The sequence below is a fragment of the Ochlerotatus camptorhynchus genome, unplaced genomic scaffold (assembly GCF_037179485.1).
Source record: "Ochlerotatus camptorhynchus isolate MF236.1 unplaced genomic scaffold, CSIRO-AGI_Acam_v1.1 ptg000183l, whole genome shotgun sequence".
In the NCBI taxonomy this organism is placed as follows: Eukaryota; Metazoa; Arthropoda; class Insecta; order Diptera; family Culicidae; genus Ochlerotatus; species Ochlerotatus camptorhynchus.
Genome location: NW_027040673.1, coordinates 557,550 through 581,926, shown reverse-complemented (window position 1 = coordinate 581,926; position 24,377 = coordinate 557,550). Strand labels below are relative to the sequence as shown.

The 24,377-nt window shown below is 36.8% G+C and overlaps 1 protein-coding gene across 1 annotated transcript in view; it reads left to right on the top strand.

Annotated features, from left to right (window-relative positions):
* Positions 1-24,377, top strand: part of LOC135702055 (sodium-coupled monocarboxylate transporter 2) — a 171,028-nt gene that overhangs the window by 54,042 nt on the left and 92,609 nt on the right. Inside the window, exons 7-8 of the mRNA XM_065223045.1 lie at positions 4,940-5,103; positions 5,670-5,865. Coding sequence (XP_065079117.1) covers positions 4,940-5,103; positions 5,670-5,865 — 360 coding nt within the window. The remainder of the gene's footprint in view (positions 1-4,939; positions 5,104-5,669; positions 5,866-24,377) is intronic.

Below are 24,377 nucleotides of genomic sequence, written 5' to 3'. Positions count from 1 at the left end.
CGGTTTACGGGAAAACCTTAAATCCAGTAACCAGATATGCTCTTAAAAATGCTTATTTTAAATAATTATAACCACTAAGTATTAACCAGCTAACTTCGCTGGAAGATTCTTCCAAAATCAAAATGGAAGTCTCTCCCGGAATAAAATGCAGACTTCAATCAGATAAAGATTTCACGGGCATTCACAAGAACCTTAATACCTATTTTGCTTTATGAAATTCCGCATTGCGCGAAGAATGATGGTACAAGGATTCACTTTATTTTTTTTTTATTAAAAATTGTTTTTTTTTTTTTAAATACATGGTTTTTAAAACCAGAAAATTTTTAAATCTTTGACAATGAAAACCAGGAAAAAAACAAGAATTTCAAAATGGAAATTCACTTGCCACCCTGCAAGTACGTGGATGTAATGTCGGTCTACTGATGAACCTCAATCTACAAAGGCATGTGAAATCGCGCTTCTTTTTAACTCCTTATCATTCATACGTAACCACATTGTTGACGTCACTTACACTTCTCGAGTAAGAACTGATGAGGAAGAAAGAGACAGTGGTTTCTTTCCGGGTGATCCAGATGATCGTGGGGCATTACGTGGGGCCATACGTTTATTTACGGGCATTATTTAAATACGGCCCGCCTGACGTATGCATGTTGGAAAGGGATGGAAAATCGTGCTATAAGCAGAAGGACAAGAGCAGATGATAGCATCAAAAATGTGACCCCCGAGTCAGGCCCCTGCAGATGACATAAATTACGATGCTTTACGAATAAAAATAAAAGCCAAATAGATCAACTCACCTCCACACATATAACGAACTGTCAAATCAAGTCAAGCCGAACAAGGCATTTTTTCCTGGAATTATCAGATATTTCTTAAAGTTCACAGTACTTTCCTAATGTTATTAAATTTCCCCTGCGGTTCACAAACCTTCTTAAAGTTTGCAAAAACTTCCTGACGTTTAATGACCTTGTTTTCATTAAATACATATAATGTTCTCTTGAAGTTCATAGAACTTACCAGGAAGACATTGAACTCCCCTGAAGCTCACAAAACGTCCCTGAAGTTGACAGAATTCTCCTGAAGTTTTTAGAACTTCTCTGAAGATCGAAGCACATCTTTAAAGTTTGAAGAATTTTCCTGAAGTTTGCAGAACTTCCCTGAAGTACAATGAACTTCTCTGATTCTAAAATTCACTACAGTTCTCTATAGTTCACAGAATTTCCAAAGAAAGTCGCAGAACCTTCCTGAAAGTTTCCTTAGACAAAATATGGGATCTGCAATGAAGCTCTAGCAATTCTGTAGTAATTCATGGTGAGGACTCCCTAAACTCACTGGGTAAGAGTAGTTTACCTCATGTGAGTTTAATTCCTGTATTATCGGTATTATCGGTTAAACGATTTTCAAACAAATTCGTCGTTGGTGCCAGTCTTTATTTTCGATCTCACCGTTGAGTTAAACATCTATATTTTATTTTTTTAAATACAAGCAAATTTTCCGCCCCTCAGGATGTTTTGCTGGAAAATGCAACCTTTGCCACCTGCTGAGTACGGGACACAAAACTTTCGGATACCTACTATCTCCTTTATTGAACTCCTGTAAAAATCTTTCAGCGATCGTCGCTCCTAAAGTGGCGTGATTTTTTTACAAAGTCGTTTGTTTGTTTTCAATTTTTACAGAGAGATTGTTTTGTTTTCAATTTTTACAGATTGTCTACACGATACATATCTATAAAAAAACACTGAAATATGACGAAAATCAACGCCTACTATGATTACGTGTCTGTATTCAACTGTCATGTTCGTTTCTTTCGCTTTTACTCTTATGAGGGAAGATAAATTAAAGAAGATGGTTTGAATTGAAGATGAATATGATTTCGCGCAAAGTCGACATAATCAATACGTATCTTACTAGAGAGTTCAAGAGAACTCTTTAATACCATTTGGATTAATTCAATAAATTGTTGAACCTTATTTAATTGCATTTGTTCAATTCGGAATAGCTAGCGGCGTAGGTGGTGTAGTGGTAAACGTAATTAGCTCTCACCCCAGCAGGTCTGGGTTCAATCCCAGTTGGCGCCGCCGGGATGTTCTGAGGCATAACATTTCTGATCACGCCTTCCTTCGAAAGGGAAGTAAAGCTGTTGGTCCCCGGTTCACGAGTTTATGAGTCGATAGGAAGGGTCCAGGTGTAGGAGCTGCCTCACTGGCGTCTTTAGCAATGGTGCTCAGCACGGAAAACAAGATCGACGGTAAACAAATCAAGGGAAAAAAATCGGAATAGTTTTGTATGGTCAAAAGTTTATGTACGCCTCCATAATCGGCTTTGAAAACTTCAAATCACTTTTTTTTTCCAAAAAACCCAACATGAAATATTTCAAAACCATCACAGATTTGATTGTTACGATCAATACTACACGTCGAATGAGAACAACGCAAATTTGAGTTTAGTTCACTCATAATCGCCAAAAGTGCAGGAACTCAGCGATGAGTAAAATTTGTCCCATGGTTTCCTGTGGAAAACCTAAAAAATCTGCCGGAAAATGAGGAAATTAACGTAAATTTTATTCAGTCTCGGAGTAGTACAGTACTGGGTGAATCCAATCTTTACTTTTCTCAAATTCGCGAATTTTTCCCTGGAAAATCCTGGAAAACCTGCACGGGAAAAAAAGAGTTCCCATATTCGTGAACTACAGCCGTGAACCATAGTTCACGGTGTATATATGAGAAAATTTTGTTCTGGATAGTTGGCCGTGATTTTTAGTTCACGGTCCGTTCCCGTTTTCGGGAACGGATTTTTTTCCGAGTGGGAAAACATGAGGCAATTTAACTCACCGCTGAGTTCCTGCACTTTTGGCGATTATGAGTGAACTAAACTCAAATTTGAGTCGTTCTCATTCGCCGTGTAACATCATGTGATAAGGTACATGAATGTTTTAAAAAAAGTGCCTTCAGACCAAGTAGTTTGACTCATCAAATTTCATGAAGTTAAGCTTCTGTAGCGAGCCGGCTCTCAACTTAATTTTCTAGATACACTTCCACAGTTTTTAATTGTCTCCAGCTTGGTAATACCGTACCTTTACTGACTAGGCTATCTGATGCCCTATATATGTAAATGTGGCAAAGTTCAAACATAAATAAAAGTAAATCAAAAGAAAGAAAATAAGCGAATACAAATTTAACAAGACTATTGATAGGGGACCGACTCAATACAAAACAAAAAGTTGATCACACTTCAAAAAGGACTTCAAAGTTACAACCTTGTTATCATTGATTTTCCGCTTCGTAAGAAATAAACAAAGCTTCCCCACATTCTCCGTCTAAGGATTGCAAGCCGTAACAGTAAAATCGAATAAGATAACGAACTAACTTGCGCTCACCGTCTCCATGGTTGTTGTTGTTGTTGTTGTTATTATTTCTTTATAAACACAGTGTACTCTCAGAACAACATAAGGTTACGGAGGTCTGCCGACGAAAGGTTAAAGCTTTAACGATCTTTTTCTCAGAACTGACCTGACCTATTGCTGCTGGGATCTCTCTGTCTGCTGCACCCACATTGTGAAGAATACAAAATGAGATGGTGGTGGTAGCTGGGTATCTACCGTGGAAAACCAGAGTGAGAGCAGAACACATTTTAATGGGTGTCATTTCGCTTTTCTTCGGGTTTGACTTTCGTTTCCCTTGGCATATTTAACACCCATTCTACCTACCTGTGTTTGCGAGTTCTGTTGAATAGAAATTGTTCACGCTGTCAACGTTGTCGATGTCCTCGTCGTTCTGGTCCGTAACGGATGATGTCTTTAATTTTTCAAACCGAGAAGGTTTCAAGGTTGTTAAAAGGATTAGTTATCACGTCAGAACGAAAATAGATGGTCGTTTCATGCTGTTTATTACTAAACTGAATCAAACTGATGGTTCCCAGAATTATGGCAAAAAATGGAGTACTTAATTGAAAATAATTCACATGTTTGGACACTGGAACCGGTTTGCGTCACGAACCGTTTTAGAAGCGCATTGACTCGAAGGAATGGAGACACCGCAAGGTGATGGCGCTCATTAAAATTTGAATGTTTCATTTCTGAGCAAGAGAAGAAGAGTGCAGCTTAATGTTTAATTAGTGGTTGCTTGTGATCTGTTGTCTACAGGTATTAAAGTAGATTTATGGTTAGTTAAAATCGTTCTTTGTCTTGAGACACTGTAACAATTTAAATTTGGCGTTCATTGGCTCTTGTTTGTTCATTACATATTCATTCGTTAATGTATATAGTAGATTTCCACACTTATATGACAAACCCATTTCACTAACAAAAACTTGTTTTTCTGCTCTATTTTCCATACTTTCAACCGTCGATCTTTTCAATTTGGATACGTCTCATCCTGATTGCTGGCACTCGCGTCAACATCGAACATCCAACCAACCACGTGCCACCGACCTTCGTCACTGCCTATGGTGCTGCTCCATTGGAATCCCTCGTCACCGTTGACGTTTGAAATGTCTGCATCGCTGCTGCTACTACGCCCGAACCACACCCCACCGTAATCGTATGACATCACATTCAACTACAATCTACCGCTTGACTGCACTTTGCCGGGATGTTTTTCGCGACTTCGATTCGATGACGGCGATGGTGGCTGCCGGTGCTGTTTTTTGGCGCTTCCTGTGTATCCATCTAATGCTAATTCATCTCATTCCCGCCGGCACTCTCGTCCTGGGTCGTCAATACCCACAACCGCACCTCCATCGTCTCGACGAATGGTGTCCGGGGACTCGCGCAAATTCCAAATCTGGATCACTGTCAACTGGTACCGCTCGTTGTGTGCGGCGATGTCCTGTACCCGGTCGAAACTAAATGCGACAACAAAAAATCAACACGAACTGTACACGACGACGACGGTTGATGTACGACATGACAACTACCAATCACACCCCTACTGCAATTCAGTACCAGCACCAACCCAACCACCCGGCACTCGATCTACTCGGTGGTAATCGGTGGGTTTTTCTATTGGACGTCACTGTTTTGCACAAATCAGGCATCGGTTCAAAAATGTATGTCATTAAAATCGATGAAAAAGGCAAAAACAGCAATTTGTTTCGCGATTTTAGGTAAGTTGCCCCACAGCGGCGCTACGGCAGCCGAAATAAAATATCGTGTGGCTGCACTGATTCTGAAAACGGGAAGCAACAAATCCGCACAAAAAATTAAACGATGAAGCTTGATAGAGTGGCGTAAACTTTTTGAACTGAAAAATGCCTAGTAGTTCCAACATATGGAACGACGGTGATCCATCTCCTGATAAAAACTTTCACTGATAGTTTTTGATATATGTATGTTCTCTGCCACGTGTGTGCTTTGCGCTCGCAGCCAAGAGCTATCAGTCTCCATCCGGCGGGATGAAATTTGAAGTTATTTTTTATCCAACATGCCAGAATGGCTGCTAGAATTCAAGTAGCAGCAGTTGTGGAAGCCTTTTTTTTGCATGATCAGCAATTTATTTGCTCGAGATAATTAAATGTTTGTACAATTTGTTACTTCCCGAAAAAGCTGTTATTTTTACGCTAGTTGCACACGAGACTGATTTCTGCATGGATTCGCACTGAAATGACGTTGTTCTTTCGTTCTGTTTTATGTCTATTCTCGGTTTAAAAAATATATGCGCACTCGGAAACAGGCTTGGTGTTGGTTTTTCTGTTCAACTTCTACACGGGGCTGATGACTTTTGCACACTACACCGAATGTGATCCGCTGCGGTCGGGGCAGATCAGCGAGAAGGACCAATTGGTGCCGTTCTACGTGATGGACGTGATGGGACATGTGCCCTTCATGACGGGGATTTTCGTCGCGGGAATCTTCGCTGCCAGTCTGGGGTGAGTAGAACAGATATTATGAATGACATCTAAATAATAAGGCATTTGCAACGAACGTCACACAGGACCTTTAAATACGCCCAGATATGCTGTGAACTACTAAAAGTCTATTTTTCTCAAAAATAATTTTGGTTCAGTGCTGCCCCACACACATAGAAATATTAATGTAAATTTAGGTGCTCTGAGACTGACATATACTAGCGTCAATTTTGACATAAAATTAAGTCATAATAGATGCTAAATTCAGCTCAATTCAATTTTGAACTTTACAGTCTCGGAGCACTTTATTTTACAAGACATGTTTGTTTACGTCTCATCCTTTATGTCAAAGATGTATTCTATCACGTGTAAGGTTATGTATTTGTAACTGTGCAGCATGCAGCAACCCTTCCACATATGCGGTGGGTGGTACTGCCTTTCAACCAATTTAGCTGGTTTTCTGTAGATAACTAGTTTATGGCTGACACTGATCACATACTAACAATTAGCGTAAGTATAATGAAAGTGCGAAGAATTAGTAATTTCCATTTAATTCCCCTACCTTATTTGCTTAACCTTACGCCTATTTCGTCTACACTATACAGACTTCTTCAGTGTCTTGTACTAATACTCGACGTAATTTGTTGAAGGACAGCCGAGAAATAGCGGCGGTTAGACGGTATCAATATTTTTTTCCACTCCTTGATTCAAACATTTGTATGGTTACCACTCAGCCGGGAAAACCGGAGGAACAGGGAATTAGAAGTCCCAGATTTTTAAAAGCTGAGTCTTGAATCTCTTTACTCGCAGCCTGAGAAAATTTTCACTGTTTAATTGTATATAATTTTTACATTTATAGAAGATAGCTTTTCATTGGATATCTCTAGATAGAGCTGAAATTAGGGCGTAACAGCTGTTGTAAACAACGACTTCTCCCGATGATTTAAGAAACTCAAGGCTCGCTAGAATTCCATTTAAATTTCGTAAAAATTCGTTTAAAAATTTGTCAAAAACCATACTACAACCTTTAGGTCATAAAGTTATGCGAAAAAAAAAATCCATGCATCAAGTTAGAATTTTGGTTTTATCATTGAATAAAACATATGATGTTATTGAATTGAATGTAATTGAAATAGTTACAACTAAACCGAGCAAACTAGGTTAAACAATCAAGGAAAACCTAGGAAAACGGGTTTTTAAATTCTAAAATAGAGTTGTCAGGGTGCATTTGATACGAAAATCCTTGAAATAATAAAAAAAAAATGCCGTTGGCTATGATTTCGAGATTTCACAAATTTTCCGAGGTTCCGAATAAAAAACTCTTATTTCAGTATCCTGACTTTTTTACTTCGTCATCTTGGTTAAGGAAATTTTACACGTTCTAGATATTTTTTAAGACCTGATTTTTTAAATATTCTTTGAAGCCCCGTAGCTTTAGTATCTGTCCTAACATCAAACAATCAGGTAGCAGAACCTTGAGTTCTTTTATCAGTCAGTTGTATTTTTTTTACAAACCCGGAATCATTCAATTTCCCAGAATAGATTTAAAAAAAAATCTATATCCAAGATCATGAACTCTTTTCTATATTTTCCTACATTCCTACATAGGGTAGAGCCCTACTTCGTAATAATCGACTAATCGGTAGAGCGCATTGTATGAATATTTACGCTCATTGTTCACAAAACAAAAGAAGCGCTCCTTGCGTATTCCCTTTTTCTACGTTTATCCGTAGGAAGAAAAATACTAATGGCGTTTCAATGCGTTAGGACGGAATTGAAACTCTTAGGACGAATTTAGAATCAAGATATTAGATTTTGAACAATATCTCATCAATTTGTGGCTCTTTATCAAATCCAACGATATGTTTGGAAAGGTGAATAGGTTTAGAAGTCATCTTTGACATAAATATTCCATTTTTTATTCAAACCCGTTCAGAAAAGAGAGGTAAAGCGCGGGTTGTGCTTAGTAAGACGGAAATTAGATCAAAAACCCTATCGAAAATTCTTCCAGGCTTTTTTAATTTGTTTGTATTAGGGATCTCGAATTTCTGAGTCCCATTTTTTAATAAAAATGTCCAATAGCTCTGAAATTTATTCCAGAATCTTACAAATTTTTTAATATTAAGATTTTAAATCATAAACGCATGTTAAATTTTCTATGCCCGTGATCTTTCCAAACGGTCAAATTTTCCTAGTTCCAATTTTAATGAGAATTTATCTTAGACTACGATCTAGAACAGTTGGTTTGAGGTGCACAGAAAAAAATACTGAATTTTAACTATCGCGTAAAATTTCCCTCCGTTTAATTTTGAGCTATACTTGGCATAAATAGCGAAATCGTTTACAAGCTTGCATCGTTTACGCGAAATATCGCGTAAATTTATGTCAAATCTAGCGTTAATTTTATGTGCGCTATATCTCGCAGAAATTTACATGAATTTTTCGAACGGTGTGTAACAGAAGCTTCGATATCCAAGATCTTTAAAATATGCATTAAAATTGTCGAAATTTGTCGAAGTCCAATACTTTGAACATTTTTCTCTGCGCCTCTATTTGTATCAAGCCTAAAATTTCCTAGTACATTTCTATGATCAATCTTGCATATCCCCACTTTAATGCTAGTAACCAATTTGCGATCTGAATCTAAATTAAACTTAGTTAAAAAAAAATTAGTGACGTTTGAGAAAGTGGAAGTTGGAAATGAACCGTGCTTTTTATTATTCAATTACTACTCATTTTTCGAAAGCATACTTATGGGATCTTCAACTATTTGTTTTAATTTAAAGATGCTTGAACCATATCTTTCATATTTTTCCGATCAATAAATGTCGCTATTGGACACCTTTTTTAAATGTTCAGAAATCACTTTTTGGTCCCTAATTTCGTTATTTTAGTCACTAATGCCGCCATTATACAATAATTGTGACATTAGTGACTAAAATAAACAAAAGAATGCCCACTACCAGCCCTGTACTAATTACGGCTATAATGAGTCAATTGATGTTAAGTGTCGTGTGTTAAATCGCTGTTTCCATGTCTTCAACTTTGATTGGTCCCAATTCAGCTAATTAAAATAGGTTCCGTGAAATGATTAGTTAGTGAAATGTAGTAGTAAGAAATATAAAATGATGATTTTTCTTTAGTCTTAAATTAATATTATATCATTTGGAATGTATGTTCTGTTGATACGAAAAGGTCATTTTGTTTTGTAGTAAAACTATTCGTAATTTCGTAAAAATTGGTAGTTTTGTTCCTAATCGCAAAATATTAGACACGTATTTTTTATTTTTTCATTAGGGTGACCATTTCCGTTTTTGGGTTTTCGCTCAATACTCCTATGCGACTAGACTACCATGTGCGTCGTGACCATGTTACAATTGCTAAAAATCAATGGAGACGCATGGTAGTCTAGTTGCATAGGAGTATTGAGCCATGCTCTTCACTTTAATTCTGGGCCGCCTCTGACTGTCCTATTTGTTTCATTATATACATTCGAATCATTTTTTTTTAAATATCCAGGAAATACATTTAGTCTGGAAAAGCTTAACCAAATCCGGATGAACATAAAGCAATAGAAAATTCACAATTTTTTTCAAATAACATATAGATGTCTAGATACCCTAAACACTACATGAAATGCATTATAAATCTCAGTGGGTAAAGGTTAATTCCTTGTATGATTATGTGGGATTAAATGTTTTCAGTTCTTGTAACCAACTGGGAAGATTCCAATAGAGATTTGCATAAGAAGTATGCAGGATTTGTATTATTCCACCGCATGCACAGGTCCCGTAGTGTGGACGTCAGAAGGTTTTTTTTTTTAAAAATTTTTCAAGTAGGCACTGAAAAAGTTTGCAAGTTTTAAACGAAATACGTATCTGTTGTAGGTTTTTAAAAGTTATAGAGAAATAGTGAAAGTGATACAATTGTAGTGCAATTAAAAGAACAAACGATGTGATAAGATTAAAATTATTGACTGCTCAGGATGAGCATGAAGGTACTGCTCTGTTCAATTCATTGCTCTATCCAGACCGTATGTACCAAATGGTAAAGGACAAGGCAAAGAAAGAGCCAACAAAAACATTCAGTCACTCACGAAGGGGTGACTCACACCACTTGCTTTCGCTCACACAGCATATTTTTTTCCTTGATTTGTTTTCCGTGGGCAGCAGCTACCGACGCCAGGGCAGCAGCTCCCATACCTGGACCCTACCTATCGACCCATCAACTCATGAACCGGGGACCAACGGCTTTACTTCCCTACTAGGGACGCTTTACTAGGCGTGATCAGAGATGTTATGCACTGACTAGGATTGAAATCAGACCTGCTGGGGTGAGAGGTAATCACGCTTACCACTACACCACCGGCGCCGCTTACACAGCATGTAATTGAAGCATTTTTCCATAGAAAATGTACGCTCAGTCATTCCAAACAAGGATTGGGTACCATCACGGAAGAATAAACGTGCTGATTGAGCTACTGACTGAGTGCTCTGCTTTCAGTGACTCGTTTGCTTCTCAATCATTCAGACTCTCACGAGGCAGTGAATGATGAGGCGGATGGCTGTTCATATTCATGTGAAAATGACTCATTGAACCTGACTGTTTTGCGCACTGCTCGTGAAGGTTTTATAACGACTTCAATCGCCGGTTTGTCATAACAGCTAGCGCGCCCACGCAAACTATCACCACAGTCAGGTAGGAGAAAATTTCTTGCGCTACAAAGTGCTAGCGAAACAATATAATATGGGTATTTTGACGGGTTTGTGTTAATAATTATAATATTGTTAGAATGATTTAAAAAACTAAGACTCATTAGTGTTTCACTGACCTAAGCAACAAATAACAAATGTTTCAAAAAAATCGTATCTCCCAATTAATAATTAATATTAGTACTAGTATTAGACCCCAGCAATCACTTAGCCAAAACTTGCAAACACTAGTATAGCCATGGTTATCATTATCAGGAGCTGTCCACAAACCACGTTGACTTGTTTGAGAATTTTATGCATCGCAAGATGTATAAAACAAATTTGAATTTCATGAATTAGAAAGTTCTTTGTTTTATCAATCTTGAACATTTTGATGCAAAAGCAAAGGTGCGAATATACAGGGCGTTTTGAATATATATAAACTTAAGGATCCGTTGCGCATGTAAGTAAGCATGTGTCTATTTGAGCTATACGAAAGTCATCCTAAATGAGATCATTTTGTCACGATCTCACATTGCAGTGACCATTTGAAGGGAATTATTGTAGGAAAACTGTTTTCCGGAAAGCTTTCTATTTGTCGGAATCTGAATTCCTAGAACATTTCCTCAGATAAAAAACTGCTGAAGATCATTTGAAATCATCATTCAACTGAGAAACTTTCCTATGCTTAGACAAGAACTAATTTTTCACATGATGGAAATAAGCTTTGACGAAAAGTTTGGTATGGAAACAAATATGTCAAGTAAAATGAGGGGTTCTGTAAGTTAGAGAAAAATACATTTCAGTAAACTTAAATTGTATGTTTGAACTTAATGTCATGACAAGTGATGCTCGAAAAGAGACTGTTCACTATATAAAACGCACAAGTTGAGGCTCTATACTAGACTACCATGCGTCTTCATTGATTTATAGCGACTGTAACATAGTCACGGTAATCTAGTCGCATAGGAGTATTGAGCGAAAACCCAAACAATTATAACTTAAAAAAGTAACTCAAAAACAAAAAAAAACCTTCGTTGATTTTTTGATATGATGTGTAAACAGGTCTGGGTTCAATCCCAGTGAAGAGGGAGCTGCCACCGGCCTGGCGTCGGTAGTATTGGTACGCAGTATGTAAAACAAGATCGACGGAAAACAAATCAAGAAAAAAAAATTAATAAATATATGAGAAAATAATAAATTTTTAAATATTTAATATATAAAATAAATATTAATTAATTATTAGATCCTCAGATTTAAACACTACTCGTTGAAATATGCTCAAATTGCACAAATTACTCCTCCGGTTTTTAATTTTCCCAGCAAACAATTATTCCAAGCCACCGGAATTGGAAACCACGGAAATTTTCAATAACGAATCAATCAGAAATATTTCCACCATATTATACCCAGCAGATCAATATTCTCCCTTCTGATATTTGATCGGAAGCTCTTCAGAAAGCCAGTAACGACATTTTAATCGGTGTTAAATCAATGGGAAAATTTCAATCCAACTAATTTTAATTAAATGAAGCTCCATCCACAATCCATGATGGGTGTTCGAATATGTTTCCCATTGGCCGATAGGGGATTCAGCACGCACTTAATGAACCACAAATATGCACCAACCATCATATCCACTTTGCAGCTCTGGCAGCTAAATTGAAATACAGAATTTTCGTTCGATTTATTTTTTTAATTTACGAGCTCAGCGCACGTAACTAATACAACAAGTGCCTGCTAATTACTATGTTGTAAAAAGCTAGCATCATCACGCTAAATATGGAAGTTCATTGTGGGTTTAAATTATTCACTCGAAAACTGTGTTCCGGTTGGTCCATTTTTGATCAGTTCTATACACGCAAAACAAATTTCTCTTACATCCTAAGGTTCGATTTATTACATCCTCTGCTTGTGGACTGCAGTGTACATGCAAGTATTTCATGAGACGACTTTCTAGAAGCAATAGATTTGGGGAAACAAACTTTTTAAAGCCTTCCGCCGACCTCATTACAGAACCTTTCATGCAAATCTGTGTTAGAATCTTGCATTTTCCGGTGGGGTGTATTTATTGAACAATCAACCTCGGTGCAGATCATTGATGATCCCAGGGAAGTGGCGGTGATTGTGGTGGGATGAAATATTTCATTTAATTGGATTTAGTGCGAGCATTCCATTCCGCGTGGCGAGAGTGACACTTTGCCATGCGGTAGTGGGTCGTTCTCGAGCAACAGCATTATCCACACCCATGATCCACTCGTTGAGTACAAATGCTCTATCCGCTTCCGTTTCCGGTCATCCAGCACCTGCCTCGGTACGCTTCGCAAGAGCTAGAGAGGGTGGGAGGATTAACTATGGAAAAATGGGCCTGGTGGGGGGCAGGAGATTGATTAATTTATTTTCCGGTTGATGGGTGCGGATCTGATGGACTCCTTTTGCGAGTGCGGGATGAGATTTGTGGGATGCAGACCGGACGGGTTGCTGATCCGCGTTACCCTTTGCTGAGCGATAAAATTCCATTACGTACCGGCTCAGTTTGATTAGGTTTTAATTAATTCATATTATAACGTGATATTCAACCGATCGTGGCTCTTCGGGATATGGTTGATACATTATTGGAGGTGTGGTTAGGAGGATTTACTGATTATGGCTATGGTCGCCCAACGACGACATTATGGAAGCTCTGGTGGAATGTTTGAATGCTGAAATCCCACTGAACCGATGTATACATGTCAGAGGTTTGACGGGAGATTGGTGATTAGGGGGAAGATAATCTTTTTCAATTTAGGATCAAACTCAAACTTTATGAAGCATTTTTTAAACATTTACCTAACATAGGCCTTTTTTGTTGGCATCAGGTGATCATGAAATGTAAATTGGAGAAACTTACACGAACAAAATTGCAAGTTTTAGATAGTTTGCATAATTAGGACATGAATCCCAGAGTCATGGTATATTGCATGGCCTGGGGTAAGTGAGACATATCTAAAAAATGTGTTCGTATCCAATGTTATTGCTTCTTCACTTCTAGAATCGCCGTCCGGTCCGTCGTCCGGTGGCATGTTGCTGATGATGTGCATTGCAGTTTGTTTGATGTTTACTGCTAAGTGTACTTCGATGAATTTTCTGACTATGAACATGATGATTCTAACTGCTTCTCGAAGGAGACCTAATGCTACTGCTAGTTGATGTTGATGAAAGGATCAATCCTTGTGTATGAAATTCGAATGGTTTCTGGAACGCTGCGTTCTTAACTTACATACATATACATACATTATAAAAATAACCACTTTAACATGTATCGAATTATGTATACTGTTGATCTTCTGCTATAAATTTCAATTTTTCGATAGTTTTATTCAAAATCGAAAATAGATCCACCTTACCCCGGTGTTTTTTTTTAATTAAAGTTAGGTATCTGCGTTTTATGAGCGTACGCTTGTGCAGGGCTGCCAACAGATAATTAGAATGCTTTTAAAAATTGAAAATAATGATTATTGTAGACTACACAAGCACATAATTCTGATCTATCAAATTTTTAGGTCCCACTTGCCCCGGTGTACCTAATATGGGTTATTCCAGCCCAATGTCTAAAAAGCACTAATTTCAGCTAAAACAATGTTTTTTTTTTTTATTATGGAATAATGAGGTGCCATGATCATATTTTGAATTGGTAGGATACAAGAAGAGGTTGCAAAGAATGTGTTTGACATATTAAACCTGTTTATTTCACTTCATGAGAGTCACAATCAGCGATTTTTCACACACTCACTCACTCACTCACTCACTCACTTACTCACTCACTCACTCTCTCACTCACTCACTCACTCACTCACTCACTCACTCACTCACTCACTCACTCACTCACTCACTCACTCAGCGATCAGAAAATCGCTGATTGTGACTCATAGAAAGCAAAATTTACAGGTTTTATGTTTCAAACGCATACTTTGTATCCTCTTCTTGTTAGTTAAAGTAAGTAAAACATGCCATCATACCATCTTTTGGTTTTGTTATTCCGAAAAACATTATTTTAGCTGAAATGAGTATTTGCAACCTTGCTAAAAAGTTGTGGTCAATGTTACCGATTTCAACCAAACTTTGGGGTTTTACTCTAATGTGCTAGGTTTTGTCTGAGCTACAACCCTGAATTTTTGAGATTTTTAGAAATTATAACTTTGTAGCTAGACATGTTCTATGTGCTCTTGACCAACAATTTTGAAGGGTTTTTAATGTATAATCGAATAGATTAATCAAAATTTGTTTTGCGTTTTTCAATGTACAGTAAGAGCCACATTACTGAAAGGTATACAAATTATCATTAAAAAGGGCCCGTTTTCATACCACGCGCAAATTGTTGTTTTTCAAAATTGACCTTTTTTTTAAATCTTTATTTAAGAGAATTTTAGCCATAGGCTAGTTCATCTCTAACAAAATTGACCTGTCTTCTCAAGACCACATGATCACAAAAAATAGAAACATAGAAATTACATGCTGATGAATTCCGAATAACAATAATACAAACTTATAAAGTTAAAGTGCTGTACAGCTCAAAATTGTCTGTACTCACTCATCTGGTCATATCTCATAAACTGTATTTGGAAACCATTTTCATTCTACCACATCTAGTAGATCGGTTTTGAAATATATGGATGGAATTTCAGGTCAAAATCTTAAAAAAACAACAAAATCCGAGCGATATGACAAAGGGCATTTTTGATAAATTGGGTACCTTCCAATAATCTGTCTCTTTGCTGTAGTTTTAATAGAATAAATATTTAAAGCTCTACATTGAAATCACTTTAAAATGGTGGGTCAAGAACACACCTAATTTGCATGATTGCAGAGCAATCTCTATTTGATATAATGTAATGATTTTCCGGCTGAAAAATTCAAAATTCCCTAGTAAGTCATCTACCCATATCTCTTAAACCATATTTTCAGGACATTTTCAAATGAATTGTTCTAGAATTTTATCAAATAATAATAAAAAAGATTAAATATGTATTTACTCTAATTACACTCACCCTTATTTCATTCACATCATTCATTGTGCTGGTAGAAATATAACTTTTTTTTTGGTATGATGATTTATTTCATCTATTATACTATTTTGCACTTCCGCTGTTTGTTTTTCAGCAGCGCAATTTCTCAGATCCAACATCAATTTGTAAATCACACGCAGGTATTCCCTCAGCCGAAATTTAATCAAGAATCCCCGCAGTCAACATATTGCAAACATTGAAAACCACAGTACTGTCACAACATTTTCCTCAGAAAATTCTCTAGATTTTCTCCTTCTGCAAACAGCCAACTCTCCAATTTCACTTCATCTCGCTCGGTCTCGGTATTTAAGCTTCAAACACTCCCCAGGTCAAAATCAATTCCCATTAATGGCTTTCTCTTCCTTTCCGGCGCTTGGGAACATCTCAGGCTCTTTCGATTAAAGCCAGTTCTGATTGCAAGGAGTGCGCCCTGGAGAGTGCCACAATATTGGCGCTGCGTTTTATGGATTACCCATAAAAGCTGATTAATCGAGTCTATTAAAAAGTTATCAAACTTTTACCTTCTTCAGCCGTTCACCGCAGTAGTAGTAGATCACCGGAGAGGGTCATTAAACGCCATCCAGGGAAGTGGATTTATACTTCCGTATCGCATTATACGCATCGCTGCCACTACGAGCGACGATGACGATGGGGGTGTTGGGACCTACCGCCAGCATCTCTGATTTTCATGGAAAACTGATCCACTCCAAGCAAGGAAAGAACAGGAGTTGATGAATAAGTCATCAAATGGAAAAGTTGGTTACGGCGGTGGCGGTAAGCGATGATAGCTTTATCATTCTTCAATTTCCCATCGTTTGCGAACACCTTTGCGCCTATCAGGGTGTCGAGCTTTGATGCGACTAAACAAAAAAGGGGGGAAGGGATCACTAAGCTCGAGAAACTGGTGCTGCTGTGGCATGTGCTTTTCCAGTATCTAAAGGATTAGAAAGCTGACGGTCGTTGGTGGGTGGTCGTTGAGTGTAACTTTATCATTCTTGGACCACGCAGGGGGGAAAGGAAAATCGTGAGAATGATGAAAGGCAACGCCATCGTTAAGTCATCATCATTGATTATTTCCTCGGATTTAACGTGGCTGAGTTGGACCTGCTTGGACTGATTTAACGAGGTGATTATCGTCGGATTGTTTGATGTTTGTAGATTTGGTTAGACTTGTGGGAGGTAATTGATGTTTTCAGCTGAGACGGCAAAGCTGGAGATGGGATAATATAATATTTTATCAAGACGATTTCGTTCCAGTTGTTTAGTGCTTGTGTAACGCTCCACCAAAAAATGTAATTTTTTGTTATTAAATTGTATCAGGGTTGCTTGAAATTGCATGAATAACTACTTTTTAACAGCCTCAAAATCGTCTATACCAGCATTTATAAATATACTGGTTGCATACTGCTCCTACACCCTTGAAAATATCAACGAACTTAGTGAAGATATTTACTAAAATTTCAACTCGGTAATCGTTTTGGAAATCGAAGCCATTACCTAAAGATTTATTAGGATATGAGCCCATTGATTAAAATCTTCTGTTATTAATGGTTGTTAATACAAGTTTCCAAGGCTCTATAAATGTTATGCACATACACCACCGGCGCCTCTGTTAACAGCAACTTACATTCATAGCTGTCATGGATACTGAATACTTAATGCAATGAAATGGTGAAAAATCACTTTTTTTTTAAATAATCTTTAAAATGTCGAAGTTACCCTTAAAGTTCTAGATAACCAAAAATTGCCTCACTGTCTATAATTTCCAAAACATCCTAGTATAAGTTTGAAAACACAAAAAATCCCTTAAAATCTTTAGAACTCTTTCAACATTTTTCAAAAATCTAGAATCGTCAAAATAGCCGTAATCGCATTGAAATTGCATAAATTACCTGAAAACGTGCCATGGAATCAAATGATAGAAAAGCCAAAAGATCATCAACCCTTTGTCTGTACCCTGGGGTCAATTTGATCCCAAATTCAAATGGCTGTATCTCAACCAAATTTCAATGGATATCTAAAATTACAGAGTAAATTTAGTGAACTTTCAGTTTACATTATCAGAATCTTTTTGGAGGGGTGGATCCCTCGGTGGAAGGGGTCATTGTAAAAATATACCCAAGAAAATGATCAAGTTGCGCCATATTAAATACATATTATGTAACGCTATCTACACATCTTGCTCATATGGATGGTTCCTTGCTTCAGCAAAGATGTTCAGATGGAGAAGACCTATCTTAAGGTAAAGGGTTTAGCTCATAATTCCTCACCAGGCGGCGCTAGTGTGGCATTCATTATGAATTGTTTTCCCTATCTTAACATCTTGACTAGATAAATTAATCCCATCTTCGGAAAAATTGTTCAGAGGGACAAGACATATTTTATGGTAAAGAGTTAAGCTCAGAATTCACTCACCAGCCACATGTCACTAGTGTGACTTTAATTTTGAATTGCTTGCCCTCAGATGGACTAGATGGTTTCCGTTTTCAACAAAGTTGTTGAGATGGACAAGACCTATTTTGTGGTAAAAAGTTCAGCACATAATTCACTCAGCTTGTGCTGGTGTGACATTCATTTTGAATTGATTGCCGTAACTTCAAGTCCAAAAAAAGTGAAATGTTTTGATTTTTTTTTCTTTGAAAGTAAATGCCGTATGTATTTCAAATCGGGTTTCACTCATTTATTGTTCTTACATACGCCTAAAAAAACATTCCGCGGTGGCCACGCTGGCACAAGCAGAAATTATCTGAAACCAAATTTTCAAAGAAATTGCGTTAACAATTAGTCAGTTTTTTTTTGTCAAAATAGCAGCCTTAAAAAACTAAATAAACAGGTAATAAATTGTTCATTTTCGCTTTAAAAATCAAATTTTTATAATATGTGAAAATTGATCGATCAATTCTAAACAAGATACAAAAGCAACTGTATTGAAATTGAGTTATCACGGAAACTGACTGAGTTTTCGAGATGATTGTGTTTAAGTTATAATCCTTGTATCATGGACATGGGTACTTTTCAAAGTCGCATAGCTTTGTCAATTTTTTATCGGATCAACTTGAAATTTTGAGAAATAATCTTAAATAGGGTCACGGGATGTAATGTCAGCCAAGCCCTCACTTCGGCCTATCAAGCAAATAACTCATGAATTCAGTGATAATACCCAATAGTAGTGAAAAACTAAAACCACATCTGCTGTAAAATGGTAATCCGTAAATTAATTGCATATTTTTGGGATAAATTTTGAACATTTTAGTGAAATTTAGTTATTTTTTTATTTCTAGACGCCATTATCTTGCCGTATTATTGCACTAACGAAAATCTACAGTGCTGTGGTCATCAAAAAACCTGATAACCTGTTTCGTTGCATATCCGTTTCTTGCAGTGTTTGCCGTACTAGATGCTATATAACAGCTTCTTTTATCGAACTATGTGTTGAAAATAGCTGGAAGTGTCTATGCATGGCCGTGGGGATGTTAAGAGAAAATCTACTAAGAGAATTTGTCAATGTTACTTAGCAGTTAATGCATTCTTCGGCTTGCTATTACTTGACTTGACAGTTCGTTATGTGTCGTGAGATGACCTATTTAGCTTTTATTTTTATTGAAAAAGCAACGTGATTTAGCATCAGCCAGAACGAAATTTTTGTCTCTTTCATCCTCATCGGTTCTTACGCGAAAAGGGAAAGTGACATCAACAATGTGGTTACCGAAGTGGTATGAATGATAAGGAGTGAAAAAGAAGCCTAATTTCACATGCCGATTCTTTGTAGATCGAGGTTCATCTTCGATAGGACCGACTTTACATCCACGTACTTGGAATGTTTTCATGTAAAAATGGTGAGATTAAACAATTTTCAGTCGTGCCTAATCAATATCCAAATAAAAAGAATATCGAAGCTTACATGTTTTTTGACTGATGTGAGTTTTTGGATTTAACAGTGAAATATCGACTGCAGCTCAATTATTATATAAGATAAGGCATACAATGTTATTGAAGCCTTCATATTAGACCGAGGTTAAGGACATATACCCTATATACACTTTTGATTTATGCTATAATATTTTTTTGAAGCTTTGCATGTAGACATGACCCCTTAAATTCTTGACTAGAGAGAAGACACTCGTCTTGGGCAAAGTTGTTCAACTATGGTAAACAGCTTAGCTCAAAATTTAGTTCACACTGTTGTTTCTCGTTGTTTCGGGTTTTTTGGTTTCGCTTGACAGCTTTCCTAGATAGAAGATTCTGTTTTTGGAAAAGTTTTTAAGATGAACTTAAACAATTATATGGTAATCATCGTTGTTTAGAGCTTAACTGTGTTTATATTGTTTGTTATTTGATATTTTAACCAATTGGAATATAGCTCTCTTCAGCATTCTTGTTCAGAAAAATACTCCATTCGTTGACAATTCTATTCAGAAGACTCCTGTCATCCACATTTAGAAAGAAATACGCAATTTAATTTTGATGACTTTGCTTATTTAAAAATGGTTTCTCAAAAATAAAGTACGTTTCTTATCAGTCACTTAAGTTCATAGTCTAGAATAGTTCTTGACCATCTGACTAACTTTACCGAAGACGGAAACCTTCTATCTAATCCATTTGTTAAGCTGGGGCATACAATGAAAAAAAAAATGTCAGTAGTTAAAAAAGTTTAATCGTAATTTTTACCCTCATTTGGTTTTAAATTGAAGATCATCTCAAGATTTCAATAAAAATGGTAGTGCCCACATTTATATGGGAGATTTTTTTTATCTTTTGATTGAACGGGCCAACCCTCAGATTTGTGACACAAGGTCATAAAACTCATCACCGCTCATTCGGATGTAGCAGTTTTAGATTAATGTTTGCTGTATATGAAGATTTTGGTTGAAATGTGTGGAGAAATAACATTCATTCGGTCTTTCGGGTATAGAACTGGTTCGGCATACTCGAATAAGCTCAGAATTTCAGCACATGTAGCTTAAACTATAAGGAACAGCTTTTCTCAAAACTGCGCCTCGATTCAAGTTAATGCTATGCAGATATTCATTCTTGAATTTACATATGCATTTTGTTCGTATATTGCAACAAACTACAGACAACTTATGCAATGCATCACTACTAGATTACCACTTAAAAATAATAGTTAATATTTTCCACAAGTCAACATCCAGACTCGTGCCTTTAGGTGAGATAACCACTCTCTGAATGTTTCAACTGTTTTTGACGTAACACAGACGGGCGCTTTTGGTTGAAAGGGTGGAACGGTCCAAAATTGGTCGACTCAAATTGGGCGATTTTTTTTTAAATCGTGCATTTAAAAAACTTGAACATTCCTCATTTCGTAGGTCTGTGTCTACGGAATGTTGCCTCTATTTTGTTTTTGCCATTTTCCATTCAGTTGTCAAAATAGCGTTGAAGCAAGAGAAACAGTGTATCACAATTTTGCTCGCGCATAAGCGAAATTCAAATTATTCCAACGCAGGTTGATTGCGTCAGATATTTGATTGCGTTATAATGAACGATGAAATATACGTTAAGACGGATTTCAAGCAGCTTCCAGGTCAAGAGTTTACACGGCTACCGGAAAAGGAAAGGTGCATGATAATTTAAGCAGAAAAGTTGTCTAAGTTCCCGGTAAAAAACTTAGTTTGGCGTCGATTTGCAGTTGCCGTGACTAGCATTTTCAACCAAAATATTTATGAAAAGAAATGTTTGCAAAAACAATTGTTGCCTTTTTTGCAGAAACACAGTTGTTCCGTGCTGTTTTAGCCAGACCTCGCTTCCTGTCACTACGGGGAAATGGCTCAGGAACGGTATACCGCCAACGATGTGCAAGTCATACCGAAGGACAAAAACCGGAGCTGCACCAATTGAAAAATATTGGGCAATCGTTAAGCGGAACCTCAAGAAAATTCAGAAAACAATTGAAAATACGAAACAGTTCAAAGCAAACTAGAATTAGTAGTTTTTTATCCATTTATGAGTATATTTTACCCATTAATGAGCAACTGTTACCTATTAATGGATAACAGGTACTCATTAATGGGTAAACAATAGCTAATTTAATGATTTAAGCTACTTTTCTTTGAAATGGGTATTTCTTACCTAATAATCGGTACTTTAAAGTTAGTGCAACAATTAACTTCACGTTCACTCATCATGTGGCTTCCATGAGGTTAGGTTAAATTAAATTAATGATGAAAACTAAATTTTGATTGAATCCTGATCAATAATCCATTGAGTGAAAATTAGCTATCGATCAATCGAATGCAATAATGAAGCACGAACGAAGGCGATAGAGCACACAAAAATGACAGCATCAAAGGCAGCGCAGGTTGCTATTATTTTCATCCAAAAATAAGTCAAAAGTTTCCAACGGTGAAAACCCAAACGGTTGAGGACTTTTAACTGAAAATCGAATACTTTTTTATTTTTTTAAAGTTCATCTTTTACCCAAATTTGGGTTAACGATTCTTAGCGTGTTGAAAGTTTTCTTCCTTATTAGTTGCCAATGTGGTATGTTAAGAGGGATATCAGATACAATCTGCATTTTCATTTACTTGTTTGGTTCACCTCTAAGCTCAACCATAGTCTGAACGCAGTACAATGTCATGACGTCAGGGTAGGCGTGTAACATGCATGAGAAAGCTAACACTGTTTGCCACACCTTTTATTTGACTAAGCTTGTGAATTGATAACACGCTTAAATAATAAGGCCACGAATGTTTTTAGTCACCTTTCTTACCGGGAGAGGTTATTACTGATGCGTCTTTTCAGAAGCATTTGGAAATTCTGGAAGTGATCTAGATTGTTAATTTATAATATTTGCTTGATCTCACTTTGATAACATGCTTTTTTATAAGGGAAAGTGTACACAGGGTTCTTTCTGATGTATATTGGCAAATACGCTTGAGCTTCTAACATGATAGATACATTCCTAAACATGTGTTCTTTGATCTGAAAGTTGCAATGGAACACAGTTTTAAAACTAATGGGAGACTTTATCCCCTTTTCATGATATATCTTTCGAAGTTCATTGTTTACAGGCATCCTGGGATCAAGTGTGTTGAAATTTTCGTAATCAAGTCTCTCCAAACTGTGGAACTATGGAAAATCAAATCTCCCTCAACTGGATTTTCATCGAACCTGACTGAACAAATTAAACAGCAATAAATCTTTTTTTAGAATTGATTCTAACTATTCAAAGCTTTGAGCTGTGAAAAATTGATATATATTACAGAATATCCAAAATGTTATCATCTTTTTTCATGCTGATTAATAACAGTTCCGGAGAGAGAAAAGATACGAAAAACTCTCAAAATATACACGTTCAATAAACTGACGGAAATGTAACCGTGACATAACCTTCCGCCAAGACGAACCAACTTACCCGAAAAAAAAATTCTTCGGGATTTCAAGAAACTGTGGGGATTTAAGTGTCCCCAGGGATGAGTTATGTCCATTCATTAGAATTGCCTTTTCAGAGATAAATTAGCATTTGATGTCAGTTGCGTTGAAAATGTTTCCCTGCAATGGAAATATTTCGTACTGTTTCTGGGTTATTAGACTGGCCCACATATATATATAGGAGGAAATTTTTAATAATTTTTTTTCAACGGAATTTGTGCCAGTAGGTGAGAAAACCACTCTCTGAAAATTTCAACTGATTTGGATGAAACACGAGTTGGCGCTTTTGATTTAAAATATATATATGTGGACATTGGTTGAAAGGTATGTAGATATAATATTCCTCCACTCTTTCGTGCATAGAACTGATTCAAACTCGATTAAGCTCAGAATTTCATCACACGGAACAACTTTGCTCAAGACAGCATCACGATTCAAGTTAATATTATGGAGATATTATTTGATTATGTGCATTCTGCTCGTATATTGCAACAAAATAAAGGCAGTTTATGCAACGTCTCAACTAGATTACCACTAAACATTAAAGTTAAAATTTTCCACAGGCCAACATTCAGGCTCGTGTCTTTTGGTGCGATAACCATTATTTGAAGATGCTAATTTAAAATAACAGACTAGAGTGGTAATTTTTATACGATAGACTAGCTAGGTGTGCCGGGCCTTGCTTGGCATTCAATAATAGATTGAGTTTATGCGCCAATAATAAAAAAAAAAACAATGCTATATTGTACGTAGTCCCCTCCCTCCCTCTTACCTAAGGGGCCACCTCCTATGACCTCCACATGCCAAATTTGGTTCAATTTACTTGATAAGTTCTCGAGTTATGCGGAAATTTCTGTTTCAATTGTATGGGAGCCCCCTTACAGAGGAGGGAGGGGTCTCCAACCATCATATTATTATTATTTGATATAATTCATCTGACACTTTTATGTCTTAATGAATAACATAATGTAGGGTTCATACAAATATACATAAATAAAATTACACAAATTTAGTCAAGTATTACGAAAATGGTCAGTAAACCGTCGTTGCAGCGTGAACACCGGTACGTTGAAGTCGAATAAATGAAAAACTTCATCAAAGGTAGCTGACATAAATCTAACCGGATCATGCTGTCCATATAGGGTATTGCGGGGTTCAAACTGTAGGAAATTTCGTCGTCGTAGTAAACGTTCGGGGGCGTAGATATTCGTTCTTGCTAGTAAGGATGGTGAATCAATGTCATTCCTGAGGATTTTAACGACGAACATCGCTTGAGCAACTTGACGTCTATTTTTCAGCGTTTCTATTCCGAGTAGTTGACAACGATCCTGGTATGGTGTCAGATGCTGAGGATGACGACATGGAAGGTTCCTGAAAGCATAACGTACAAACTTCCTCTGTACAGATT